This window comes from Lissotriton vulgaris, chromosome 10 (assembly GCF_964263255.1).
Source record: "Lissotriton vulgaris chromosome 10, aLisVul1.2, whole genome shotgun sequence".
In the NCBI taxonomy this organism is placed as follows: Eukaryota; Metazoa; Chordata; class Amphibia; order Caudata; family Salamandridae; genus Lissotriton; species Lissotriton vulgaris.
In genome coordinates, this window is record NC_141698.1 from 297,548,392 (window position 1) to 297,563,319 (window position 14,928).

The window sequence follows — 14,928 nt, forward strand, 5'->3', positions numbered from 1 at the left end:
ACTCAGCTGGGGCAAGGTGGTGTAATCACCCCTTGCTTAGATCTAGTATACCTATGTCTAAACCTATATCTGGACACATATGCACCTGTAAGTCACTCCTATGGCAGGCCTTAACAATCCTGGAGGCAGAGTGCTTGGTTTTATGTGAGCTGGTGCTCTAGCATGAGCTGAGCCTGTCTGCAGCTTTCGGAACCAGGTCCTTATAGCTGTTCTGGGATATTGCCATACCATATACTCTTAAGTGCATAATGAACCTTGCGGTTCACTGCTAACTTTGGTTTGGCTTTATCAAAACATGTCGTGTAAGGTGTAATACGCTTTGGAATACTACCCCCTCGCCAGTCCGGGCGATGGGGGTAGCATTCCACCCTTCTAGAGGGAGAAGACATGTTACTTTCCTTAAACGCGGTTAAATCTAACCAGAGCCTCAGCATCACAAAATGGATGCTGCTGCCACAGACAAAAGTCTGGCCTCCTGCTGCTGACCGAAACTCGGGCAGGGGAGGCCTGGCCAAAAGGTTTCCTGTCACAGGGAGGTGTTACACCACCCCAGACAGGAGATAGTGGATTGGGGCAGGGAGGTCTGAATGAAACTAGACACTGCCTGGGGCACAAAAGGTGTCCCATGCAAACTCCAGTTCAAACCGGTGCTGCGGCACTCCAGCCTCAGCTCTGGCGTGAAACTGGACAAAGGGAAAGGGGTGTAACCACCCCCTTCCTGGGTCCCACCCATAGGAGGGACCTAGCAGGAGATCTAGCCCCTTGATTTGAAATAAAGGTAGGAGCTGTGCCATGAAACATTAGAACATCCTGACTGAAACTTTGATACGAAACTCTGGACCCTTCCACATCCTACTCGACGGTCAAGGAGTGGCCACCCTGTGCAAGCAGGCACCATCAGCGCTCAAAGGTTTTCTTTGCCGTTGCTCCCGCTGGAGCTCAACCGACAGAGACCGACAAGACCTGGACTCCCAGACTTCCAACAGCCCGATCCACAGTCCTAGCAAAGCTGAGACCCGTGGAGGCGACGTGAGACGTGGGACCGGCCATCTTGGAAAGCCAGCGAAGTGCTTCCCGTGCAGCTCCCGAGGCACCCCCGAAGCTGTGCATTGGGGATTGAGAAGCCCCAGCCCCGAGCAGCCTGTGCACCGAAGATCACCTCTCCACACTCACCGAGTGCTGCGTGGGGCCCTTTTGCACTTTTCCTGCTCGATGCATTGTCCGGTCATTTGCCCGTTGGCTAGTGGCCTCTATGACTACGATTCTTAGACTTTACACTGCTGGTCTGGTATTGTATTGTATTGTATTGTATGTTGGATTTATATAGCGCTTATAACCCAGGGGTCTCTAAGCGCTTGCCTTGGGAACCCGTCCTGGCTTTTCCCTGTGAGATAGCGCCTACAGGGCATCCCCAAGGTGAAAGCCAGGCATCCCGCCGCGGGGGCCGTTGTGGAGATTAAGCAAGCTTAATGCCCAGAGTTGCAGAGTGTGAACCCATGATTAGGTCAGGCACTGAAGCGAGAATTATCGAGTACGTGGACATTTGAGCTCAAGACCCTGCCGCGTCGGGAATTGAACCCTGGTCCCGGGTCTGACCTTTGCTTCAGGGTCTGCCTGCTCTAACCAGTGAGCCACACTTCTCCACAGTCTGGTTGCTCCAGACTGGCCCTTGCTCCCCTGAAAAGGAGCAGCCGATCTGACCTTGCTGGTCTGATCCAGAAGCCATCTTCGATTCCACCGTGGGTTGCATTTGCCAAGGCCTGTTGACTCCGATTCGAGAACCTACACCACCAACAGCGAGAGCCTTCGTGGGACAGCCCATGTTCAACTCCTGGTCATCATCGATACTTCCTGGTCCATGTGGCAGCGGAGACAAACTACTCGACATCACCTGATCGCAACCCGACATCGCCTGGTTCCATCCTGGTCACTGGCTAGTGACCTAGACTCTGTCCCCTCTGCTTTCAGGTACTCTACATCTTCGATCCACCCTTGGATCCAGCAGGACTCTTCTCTCCTGGTCGCCTGCAGCATCTTTTCCTCCAGGCTCCATAGAACTCCACGATGAAACCCGACGCACTTTGATATCTATGCACCCGCTTCTAATGTCCTAGTTTTAAGTGGTTAAGTTCTAGTCCAGTCGGAAGTCTCCTAAAACAGTAACTTTCTAACTTTTACGCACCATTGACTTCTATTGGTGCAACGGTTGCCTATAGACACTGCACCTGTATCCTGTGGGCCTCCCCCGACTTAACCTTTGTTAGTCCAGTGTAGCCCCAGCGATTCTCAAGGCCCTAGGCCTTACCATTGTTCGTGACGTGGTTCTTATACCACTATTTTAGTATATGGTTTGAGTGGCCACCTGGCCTATCCATATTTGTGCAACTTTTGTATGTTATATGAAGTTCTTTGTTTAACGCTTGTGCTTCTGTGCTCATAAAGAGTACAGGGGATTATTCTAGTAATAAATACATATATTTTATAATATATAACTTGTGTGGTGTCCTTCCTTTCATTTGATGTTAAAAGGATTGCATATGGTAAAACAGCTGGCTTCACATGCCCTCTTAAGTTTAGCCTAAGACTGCTTTTGTCCATGCTACCATTAGGATAGCTGGTCTATAAGGTTGACTTACAGCCAATCACCATAAGGGTTGTTTGGACTGGTGCAAGGTGCTCACTAGAATAGTGATCATCATATACCAGGCCAACTTCTCACAGTATTGCATGGCAGATCTCCCTGCAGAGGAGATAGAAGGGTTAGAAGCTCCCATTTCGCGAGAAGAATTAGAAGTAGCAGTAAACGGACTGGCAAGGGGTAAGGCGGCAGGGCCAGACAAGCTACCTTCGGAAATTTACAAAACTTTTTTTTATGTTTTGAAGGTAGATCTTCTGGCAATAGTGAGAATGGCTCAGATAGGCGCTCCCCCTATGACTTGGAATGAAGCATGTATAGTTGTGTTTCATAAAAAAGACAAACCTGCGAACCTGTCCGGCTTATATCGTCCCATCCCGCTTTTGAACGCGGATGGGAAGATCTACTCGAAAATCTTGGCCAATAGGTTATCCTCTGTTATCTCCTCACTAGTTTCCACTACACAGCATGGGTTTATTCCGCATCGAGGAACGGCGAATCATGTCAGCCGGGTGATAACTTTCTTCGATTATGTTAATATAACCCGGGAACCACTCTGTTGAATTTTATTAGATCCTGAGAAGGCCTTCGACCGGGTCTTATAGTGCTTTTTATGGGATGTTATGAGGCGTCGGTGTTTTGGGCCAGAGTTCATTACATCATTGCAGACACTGTATCGTTAACCTGTAGCCCGCATTAGCACCATGGGACTCGAGTCGGAGGTGGTTCAAATACAGAGGGGTACCAGGCAAGGCTGCCCCTGTTCTCCCCTCTTATTTTCATTATACATTGAACCGTTTTTAAAAATGCTGGAATCTAGCACTAGGATTCAACCAATGACCATACAAACCTATCAGTTCAAGGTTCTCGCCTATGTGGTTGACGTTGCTGTTGTTAAGCCGAGCCCAACTATAGCGATGTAGGAGATCGAATACTTAGCCACAGAGTTTGGTGTGGCTTCTGGCTATAAGTTGAACACAGCCAAAACTCAGTTGCTTTGCGCCAATATGTCGAAGTATTCCGACCCAAGGGTATGTCAAGAGGTTACATACTTGGGTGTCAAGCTTAGGGTTGCTACAACTGCCCTGGTTAAATCAAATTGGGAGGTTCTTCTATCGGGGGTAAGGAAACAGTTAGATTGGGCGGAATGTTTGCATCTCTCCCTAGTGGGGCGATGCAATCTACTAAAAATGATGATACTCCCAAAAATGATGATACTCCCAAAAACGCTGTACTTTTTCAGATGTGTCCCCTTAGAAATTCCTAAGGCGAGCTTGGCACAGCTCCAAGCTATTTGTATGCGGTTTATGTAGTCCGGGGGTAAGGCTTGTCGGGCTGGGCGATACATGATATTACCAAGAAAGTTAGGTGGTTGGTCGGTACCCGACTTTACGCTGTATTATTATGCTTGTATGATTCAAGGTATGAACATTTTGTTAACAGGGGCTGGTCCCCTGGATATTGCTGAATGCCCATCCATATACCAGATGTTACTGGGGTGAAAGCCAAAAATTGTTTGTTCTTGCACCTTGAGTGGAGCTACTACAAGCGCACGAGATTTAAGGTCTTGGAGGCTGCATATAAGGTATGGAAAGTATTAAGGGGTATGTTTGGTTTTGAGAAAATCTCTTGGTATACACCACTGGTATCATCAATATTTTTGCCAGTTGATTTGTGGCATTGGGTGGTTCACAATTGGAGGATGAAAGGAATAAGGGTGGTGGGCGACCTCTACTCTGAAGGCTGTCTTAAATCTTTTGAACAATTGCGTGAACAGTACCAGCTCCCTAGGGAGAACTTTGCTAAGTATTTACAAATTAGGAATTACTTGGTGAATAGTGGAGGCATTTTTCAAGTTAATCCTTTGATAGAAGACAATATGAAAGCAGTAAGGATAGGCACGTTATATGGTCATATGGTAGGCACTAAGGCCAATGATATCGAAGAACAAAATTCTAAATGGGGGATTAAATTGGGGAGGCAGGATATACAAATAGAAGCTTCTTTAGAATTGGCCAAGAATTTATTTCTCTCTGCAAAGTTATCTGCACAACACTTCAAATCACTTTTTAATCTTTATTATACACCAGATAAGGTCTCAAAATGGCCAGGGGATTCAATAGGGAAATGCCTCCGCTGTGGATACCCATCTGCAGACGATGTTCATATTTTTTTTGGGTGTCCATTATTAGCTTGTTTATTGACGCAGGTGGAGAAATGTTTATCAGAGATCATTGGCACTGCAACGCAATTATCCGCCACGCAGATTCTTTTAGGTGTAGAAATGGGATTTGCGGAGACAGGAATATCAAAGCAACACGCTTACTTAATATTTTTAGTTACAGCGGTATATAGACTAAGTATAGCCTCTTTTTGGTTGCAACAGGAACCGCCTTCTTTTGAAGCATGGAGGACACGGTTCTTTGCAGTATATAATATGGAGTATAGTTTATATACCCTCAAAGGCCATCGAAAAAAGAAGCTTGGTGAGCAAATATGGGGCATAGTTTCGCATTATCTTGAGTCCGAAATTTGAACTTCGGCCTCCCCTGGGTTACCCGATGTTTGCAATATAAGTGCTGTATATCCATCGCTCCACATTCTAATCCAGAATTTATGACTGTTTATATTGTTTGTTTAGCTCTTTTCTTTGTAATATGGACGTCTCAGTGTTATTAAAAGTGTGTTGATTTTATTTTTTACTTGTGAATTTGAATGCTAGCAATCATATATTCCATGTACTAGAGTGACTCATTCCTACTGACTCATGTATTTTGCAAAAATAAATAATAAGAAAACAAAGTGGCATCCAGTTTCAGGTGAAACTATCACTCCCAGTTTGTGTACATCTTCCAGATGCTCTCTTTTCAGCAGCACAAAGCACAGAAAGTCGGAGTGGGAATTCAGCCGGTATCCAATCTACTCTGTGGGAGGAATGCAGTCTTTTCCCTGCCTTTAGTCTGTTGTTCAGGTCCCACCTATTGTTCTCTAAACACCCTCACACTCCTTGACCTTTCCACAGCATTCAACACTGCCGACCAGTACTAACAGTTATCAGTCCTTGCTACGTATTACTGATTGAACGGTTGACTCATTATTTGACTAGCTCTGCAACCATCATACCCATTGGTGTCCCCAAGAAATCAGTCCTAGATCCAGTTCTATTTTTCACTTTAGAATACCACCCTCAGTGGGGTAATCTCCTCAACTGGTTTTTCCTGTCACTATTACATGGTTGATACCCAAATCATTTTCAACCTTCTGACACTCACTTCTAACCTGTAGTCTTGCATCTCTGTTTTTTGGATATTTGTGACTGGATCTCCCTGCTTTGCCCCTGTAAACAGAAATCATCTACTTCATCACTTGTTATGCTCCAAATACTCTCTATCGACCTTAGTATGCTATTTAACGCCAGAATATAGATGAAGTAATTCATATCCAAGTCAGCAATTGCCATCAGATTTCACAAACTGAAAGTATTTAAAGCTACCCTCTAAGCTCCCTTTCACCACACCAGTTCTGAGAAAGGTAGACTATTGCAACAAGCTTCTAATCGGTCTACCAATCTTCTCCCACCTCTACTCAGACTCATTCCTAAACACTACCTGAAAACACACTTTAACTTCCCCAGGCAAACACATACCTCAAACAGTATGCTGTCTTTTTTTTAGAATCCTGATGCTTTTTATGGCAAGCCTTCCACATACCTACCCAATCTCTGACTGCTAAATACTCTTGCATTATTTATACTATGACAATCCCAAATCACCTAGCACCCTGTCTAGATTCCATTCCTTGAGTCTGTTGGTCCTGTTTTTTATTTATTAAGTCCTATCCTAGGTAATTGGCTCAAGAGTAACATAAATGGACATGTTCTACCCACAGAGCAGACAACTTGAAACATGAACTCTAAAACTGCTGACTGCTGACTGCTGTGCCCTTCACCACTTTTCTGACTCCCCAAGTTACTCCCTTCACATTGCCACTACCAATCTCTCATAATTACTGCTTAATGTACAAGATGTCATATACACATCATATTACAAACATTCACTGTCTAGGCTTGGTCAAAAACAAATCTTCCATCATACTTTCAACTACATCACTTCAAAAACTCCCTCGAGTTGACCATGGCCCTACGACTGTGGACTCAAAATTTACAACGTTTTGTTGAATTGCTACTGCACTCAATTTAATACAAACAGATACATATTCAGTTTATTTAGTACGCCTTAAGGAACAGCAGTTACCCGCCATCCTCAGGTCCAAAAACGGACACAACTTGGGGGCAGCAAACGGTGGTATTCATAGGTGCAAATCCTTATCACTGGTGATTCATCCTCTCTGAGCTTTTATTTTGCTGGTACTTTCTGTTATTGTCTCACCATCTTGTATTTCTCACACACAGTTTATACTCCTTGGATCCTTTCCTTCAAATGTGTTCATTGCACCAGGTTGTTCATGTGTAACCCCGAAAGCTACAGCAGGCACTTTTTTTTGTTGCAGGTTCTCGGATTTGCATATGAAAGGAACCAAACACAAGAACTCCTCTTAGACTCACCCACAATAATCTTACGGTAGAGTTAGCTCCAGCCAGAGCTCACCTGAAGAGACTTGTGCTCTTACTTTAGATACAGTGGTACAGATGTGGGAACTGAGTCATTCTCAACTCACCAATAGCAACATTAGTTATGTCTTCATGTTTAGTTACGCATTCAACATTAGTTATACTTGCTTCAGTTGTGAAGACAAACACCATTATTGTTCGGATTTGTTGTATTTGTTATTTACACAGACTCATAATTTAAATACAAAAACAATTTTCCATTGACTGCAAAAAGACGATAAAGCCCAAAGAACATCAAATAGCAGTTGCCATTTTGTCTTTGCTAAGCAAAGAACAAAGGTAATATGGCCTGACTGCCAAAATGTGTGTCTTGCTTTCTCTCAAGCCAAGTATACAATATTCAGTGCAGAAACTTGTATTGTCTCAGGTTACCACATTTAAAACTTTTTAAAAAACGTACTGAAGGTCTGTCAGTCACAGAGCAATCATGCGTAGGCAAAAGCAGAAAAGCATGCCTCTTATTTTCAAACTGGCATATGTGTTGGCTTGGACATGCTTCACGTACCCTCTAGGTGAAGCATGATTCTGAATTAAGGGGAAAACACGTGGAGGGCTTGGTCATGTTTATCAATCACACCATATGCTCCTAAAACTGGGACGGTGTGGACATGATTATCAAAGGCTCCCATTGGCACACAGGCTTACAAATCTGTGGACATGCACCATGTCCATCAGGAGACAGTTAACCACTCCCCATGCAGTTGCATCATTCAGAGCACATTGCATTGACATGCCCCAGCATTCTTTCAGTTGCTTGAAACAAACACCTTTAAAGCACACCATCATTAACAGTTAATGACCACAGTTGGTTAGAAAGAACCTCTGAAGTCACCTGATAGCTCTTGATCATTCACAGTTAATCAGCACATTGTTTTAACAGTACATAGTACATCAGTCACAACATCAGCAGAGAAGTCATTAACATCTGGCTACATAAAAAGGTCTCCATAAGTATAGTTAGTTTTACAGTCATTCCCATTCTGCCTCAGAATGACCATTCATTTGGGAACTAGAGCGGGTCCTACAGCATTTTCCTCATCCGGTGATTCTGCTTGTCAATGCTTAGTGTGGCTCGCTCTGTGGATGTGCTGATCACCTCCAAGGATTCTTCTTGTTTCTGTAGCTCCGTTTCCGTATCAAGTGCGATTGTCTTCAATTTCGTCAGAATCTATTAAAAGAATTTAAAACATTTCAGTTTTTGAAATGCAATAACTCTATACGGTTGTTCTCAGATGTACAAACACAAGGAGCCTGTAAGTTAAGAGTCACTATGTGCTCTCAATTTCAAGGGGGTTAATGGAAAGGAAAGAGTTACCCTACCCATTACCATAAGATGGTGCCACAACAAGAATTTACACTGACAATCCATATATTTTATAATGCCTGCAAATGGTAGACTATACCGCAAAATGACAAATTCATTCTTGTGTGGGGCAAAGAAGAAGTCGTCACTCTGGTTCGATTTTAGACCTATGGTGTCATCTATAAAGCCAAGATTCCTACGTTACAATATTCAACTGAATATATACCTCATAAGTCATGATCTTTAATCGATGGAGTGGTTGAGAACAATCTTTTTTTTTTTTTTTAAATCTTTATTGAGTTTTATATTTTCTCCCCCCCCCTGCATGCAATCATACATATCAAACAACTTAGGGTAGACAGACATCAACACAAAAAACTCTTCAACATAAGCAAACAGATTAAAGAGGATTAAGCTCAAGGAGCTCTAAATCTTATACATAAATTGTGAGCCTCGGACGAGGGAGGATGCGAGGATTTCCTTAGGTCAAGTGAGTACGGCATAGCCGAAGTAGGGAGCAGTATGGGACTCTGAGCAAAGTTCCTAAGGCAAATATTGAACCCTGGTACACCCTTTTTTTTTACCAACAGATGGACTTTACCCCTCTTTCCTGATCGGCTCATGGGGCATTGACTGCTTGAAATTCCAGTATGTATCCCACATATATCAATATGCTCAGTTCTCTTTATTTACAGCTCACCATTAGAATGTACAGATCTTCACGACAGAGTGTGTGTCTTATGCTTTGGGTTTGTTGTGTCTTGTGGTGTGTTTCTCCTTTTTTCATACAGATCACAGAACCGGAGTGTGTCTTACAGTACTGAGATACGCTTATCATGTATAGTCACCGTTAAGGTCATCAAGCATTTTCCTTTACAGGTGCCAGATAAAGGCGCATTGGGAACTGCGCTGAAAGTATTTACGTGCTCTCACCTTTAGCTTTCATGCCCACGTACCAGCAATACTGTTAGTGCTTTAATTGTAATTTAATCTCATACCACATAGGTATTGATATTTTCATTTTTTCACTTGTATATAAACAGAGCACATAGTGGTGACAATATTAGTGAGTGACAGAGGGATCTGACCCCGTCCTGACGAAGAGGCATGAGCCTCGAAACATGTTGACACCATCAGGAGATTCAGCTCATTGCTAAGCTTTTTATTCTCTGTTACATCTTTTTAACAGTACCAGCCTATGGCTAATAAAGAATTTTTGTTTATCATAAGGCCAGGTATTTTTTAAACCTCACGTTTTCTATCACTCCTGACCCTACTTACTATCACTCCAATACACTTCACATAGCACTTACAATATCTAAGTGCTCCAGCGTAGTCGCAAGTCGTAGCACGCCCCGTCCCGCAGCGGGGCGGGAAGACCCCGATGATGAAGCATGACACCAAGGGACCTTTTGGTGTGTGAGGGGTATTTTAACAAAGACTGTATGTGCCTATTACATTCTGGCCCACAGTTAAACCTCCTAAAGGTGGATCTTTTTGTTTTTATAATAATAATACTAAAAAGAAGAAATTTATAAAAACGCATGGCTACTCCATTTGGAGCGTCTCCTTGCTAAAATTCAATACTCCAATAAGGAACCTAAGGTAAAGGAATAGACCACTAACTACCAAACCCTAAACCTGTCTAAATAGCACTAGTGAACTGGGCTGCTTGAGAATGCCAACCCACACACACGTTTTGCCCCATTTGAACTGCTGGATGATGTGGTAATTGATCTGAAAGTGTGGAGGGTCCTGGTAACCAGGTACAGCAGCAGTGCTCTTTCCCTTAAACTGTAAATGTGAATTGCGACACCCATTTGGCAACTACTTTTACACTTTGTAAGGCCCTAGTATATGGTACCAGTGGTACCCAGGGCAGGGATTTAATAGAGGTACCAGGGCTGCCACCCTGAGAGACCCGAGTAAAATCAAAGTCTGCAGGTCTGTCACTTCAGCCCTGCACGAGCAGCCTGCCTGCTCGAGTTTGCGCTGCACGCATCATGTGTGACAGGGCACTTCAATGCATTTATTATATGTATCTCGCCACTAAGGTATGTCACTAGAAGCCCAGGAGGCATGGTACATTAAAGTATATGTGTTGAAGTATAAGTGCAAGCATATATTGCCCTGTGGTAGCATTTTAACCAAAATTCCAAGGCATGGGTCCAGAGGTCCATCGGATAACACAGGCTGGCATATGGGTATTACCTATATTTAGCCATCTCCAAGTAAACCCAGCCGAACACTTCTGTGTTTAGTATCACACACCATGCTTTTTAACCCCTGTCATAATGGTGGTGTCGAGGTTTAACCAGCATCTACCTAGGTGGCACTTTCGACAGTGTCCACCAAGTTAACCCAGTGTTCTAGTGCCTTGGCTGGCTTTTTTAAAGGTTTGCTGCCAAGACAGAAATCTGACCTCCTGCTGGGATGAGTGTGCCATTTCCAGAAGCCAGAGACAAAAACATGTGTGAGCAGGAGGTTACACCTCTGCCCACATAGGATGGCTAGGGATTAAGACCGGTGAGGCGGTGAGCCTCATAGGCTTCGCTGGCGCCATCAGACAAAGGAACTTGTTCCCACTCGAGGACAAAGCCTGCCCCTGCCCCAGGCAGTTTTTGCAGACTCGCAGGAGATTAGCTAAGCACAAGGCGTCCACCTCCCCAAGGCTGACTACACCTCTAGGGTGTTGCAGCTGAGGTGTACAGTCGATGATGGCTTTAGTAATCTTGAGTTTAGGCTAGGAATTAGGTTCTGACTAGTTATAGTAACATACACCCACAGGTTGTTGGTTTTACTTACAAAACAATGTGCAAGGAAAATGTACGTACATTACATATTGACCAAAGCTGCCAATGCTATAATGGCAAAATGACAGTTAATAAACATTCGAATTCTGGAGTACAATTTGGCGTACGCCATTTAAAACATCTAAGTCACTATTTTCACATACTTGTTTTTTATTTGTATTATATTACTTGTTAAAAAAGTTCAATTAACAGATTTGATAATTCTGTTTCAAATTTATGTAAGTCATACAAAGTAAAAGAAGGTACACTAATACACATGCTATTACATTTTAAGCATGTTTATTCTTATCGAAATCAGTAGGGTCTAAACATTCTGAGATTTCAAAAATGTAACATACTACTTTCCTGTGAGAATGTATTCCTGGGTTCATAGTCAATTTCTCGTTCTGAACCTACTTACAATGTTAAATTATTGAACTTTTTGATGATATTTGTTTTAAACAACTTCTTCTTGAAAGGTCTTTTCAAAATTATATTTTCATTGTTGGTGAGACCATACATGGGATAAGAATAGATACTGTTTCTGATTTCGATATTAAAAACAGCATTAGGAATGATGTGTCTGCTTACCTTTTATTTCTTATATCTCCCTAGTCTTTCTAACTAACAACATTATTAAATAACGTACTTATTTTACACTTCTACTCCATAATTGTTCTTCCTTCTTTCTCATCCATTCATTTCTTTGCTTCTCACTCTATTTTCTTCTACCTTAAAATTCTCACACATGATCTTTTATATTATTATGTATGTACTGCTATTCTTTAAATACTTGATTTGTAACACCTAATATATATTTTTTATTTTTCAACTTCAATTCTGTGTGCTTTGTTCTGCTGCATCATAATAAAACATTATTAAAAGGAATATGGTGGTACATTCCTATATTTATACCTTTCGAAGCTCATTAGTTTCCTGTTCGGTGACAGCCTGCTCCTGCATCTGGGCTTGCTCGCCTCCCTCTGGTGAAGCTCTAGATTGCACTATACCATCAAAGAAGCCAGCCGCTACAAAAAAAATAAATAATTAGAGTTGCAAATTGCTTACAAATATATCTCTATGACTTGATTCATAGTTTTCAAATACATAACAAAAATATGCTCAGACTGTACAAACATTCTAAAGTGAAGTCACATTGTGCACAGATGCTAAGCAGGATCTAGTTTCTTGAAGCTTTAACGGGGCAAATAGGGTAGTTGTTTTTGCAGAAATAAAAGTCTAACTTCAGCAGAATGGGTGGTGTGGGGAAGATTGAGGGTTGGATTGTTGATCTCTGTAAAATTTCTCCTTGGAGGAAGGGGAAATGTGGTAGAAGGCATTGTCACAGGATGCCTGCAAAACTACAAGGAAAACGTTTTAGTCAATCATCTGAGTGGAGAGTCCAATATTGAAATATAATTTATATTACTTGACTTTTGTTATTAATTAATTTTTTTATTTAAAAGAGTTTTATATACCGCTGGCTAGACCCGAAGGTATCAGAGCGCTTTACATGAGAATCAACACTGTAACAGAAAAAGGTAAACAATTACACAATACATCAAAAAATAGGCAATACAATTAGGAGAGGAGAGAAAGGAGAGAGAGAAGTAGTGGAGGGGGCGGTGTGAAAGGGAGGATAAGGGAAGAGACAATAAGGAGACACGAAAGGAAGTCTGTCTAAAGACCGACTGGGTAGGTGACGACCAAGGAGGGAATCCACGGCCCATCTCCCCTACAGCTAAACCAGGTAGCTCCATCGGGCATCAGACAAAATAGTTGAGTCTCAGTACATTGAGAGAGGATAGAGGGAGAGACAAAAATAGAGGGAGGGTGAGGGAGGAGACGACAGGAGAGACGAAAGGAAGTTCAACAATGTGGTTCAACAGTATAACAGAAAAAGATCAACAATTACACATTACATCAAATAATCAGCAATACATTAGGAGAGGAGAGAAAGGAGAGAGAAAAGTAGTAGGGGGTAGGGGAGGTGAGGAAGTGAGGATAAGGGAGGAGACAACCGTCGAAAGGAAGTCTGTCTAAAGACCGACTGGGTAGGTGATAGCCAAGGAGGGAATCCACTGCCCATCCCCCCTATAGCTAAACTAGGTAGCTCCATCGGGCGTCAAACAAAATAGTTCAGTCTCAGTACATTGAGAGAGGAGAGAGGGAGAGACATATATAGAGGGAGGGTGAGGGAGGAGATGACAGGAGAGACAAAAGGAAGTTCAACAATGTGGTATAACAGTATAATAGAAAAAGATCAACATTTACACATTACATCAAATAATCAGCGATACATTAGGAGAGGAGAGAAAGAAGATAGAAAAGTAGTGGGGGGTAGGGGAGGTGAGAAAGTGAGGATAAGGGAGGAGACAACCGTAGAGACGAAAATAAGTCTGTCTAAAGACTGACTGGGTAGGTGATGGCCAAGGAGGGAATCCACGGCCCATCTCCCCTATAGCTAAACCAGGTAGCTCCATCGGGCATCAGACAAAATAGTTCGGTCTCAAGTGGCGAGGGAAGAGGTTCACAGAAAAACAGGGTGGGGACAAAGGGAAAGGGCAGGTGAGGGCAGAGGACAGAAGCTGGAAAGAGTGGGAACGGAGGGGGGGTAAGGGGAGAGGGGGAAGATAAGGTCAGGAGAGGCGCAGGAGCGTTTGCCCGAAGTCCGGCTGGGTAGATGATAGTCAAAGGAGGGAGTCCAAAGTCAATCTCCCCTGTAGCTCCACCGGGCATCATACAAAAGTAGCTAGGTCTCAGCTGTCTAGGGAAGTAAGCAGGGAAAAGGACCAGGTGGGTGGGCGGGGACAGGGACGGGCGAAGGCTGGTTGAGGTCCTTGGGAGTTCAATGATTAAAGAGCAGGGGAGGAAACTCCCTACAATCTTCATTCCAACTCTAAAGTAATGTGCTCTTCCACCATGGAGATGGGCAAAAACTGGGAATGGGCAGGACCAGCTGGTACACTAAATGCCACTTCCTCTTTTCACTTTGAGAAGCTGGGGGAGCTTCTCCTACCCATTCTGAGGACTGTCTCAGAAAGAAAGACTCCAGTCCAGTGAGAGAAAACCAGTGTAGATCCTGTCAGAGAATAGGCCATTTAAAAAGGAGACCGGTTAAGAAGCTGCATATAGGCCAGCCTAGTGGCAACTGGGTTCTGTTGTCATGAAGCAGGGGCTCTCGGGTAATATTACAGTAATGTAAAAAGTAAGTCCTGCAAAAGGAGGTAGGAAGTCTGCAAGAAAATAGTTAGGATTGTGTGGTAGAATTTCCCCAATCACTGGATAAATCCGCTTTGTGCACTTGCTTGAAGGCTAACTACGCACTATGGATTAGTTCTATGGACTGGCTGTCAGTGTGTATGGAATCTATACCCTTAACCTATATGTCTAGAGACCAAGACAGGGTTCATAACAAGTGTGTGCTACAATTAATATTGCATACTGATCCAATATAGCAGACTGCCTGTTTGTTATAATGCAGTTCCTTGTGTTTGCCTTAATGTTAAGGATTTTTAAACATTCCCTGAATCATTTTGAATGTTTTACAGGGCTGTAGATGCAACCA

General features: G+C 43.1%; 1 protein-coding gene across 1 annotated transcript in view; it reads right to left on the reverse strand.

Annotated features, from left to right (window-relative positions):
- Window positions 1–7,396: 7,396 nt before the first annotated feature.
- SNAP47 (synaptosome associated protein 47) overlaps window positions 7,397–14,928 on the reverse strand; it is a 179,306-nt gene continuing 171,774 nt past the window's right edge. The window contains exons 5-6 of the mRNA XM_086941070.1: window positions 12,276–12,388; window positions 7,397–8,433 (exon numbers count right to left, since the gene is read on the reverse strand). Of these exons, the coding sequence (XP_086797196.1) occupies window positions 8,287–8,433; window positions 12,276–12,388 (260 nt within the window). The 3' untranslated portion in view covers window positions 7,397–8,286. The remainder of the gene's footprint in view (window positions 8,434–12,275; window positions 12,389–14,928) is intronic.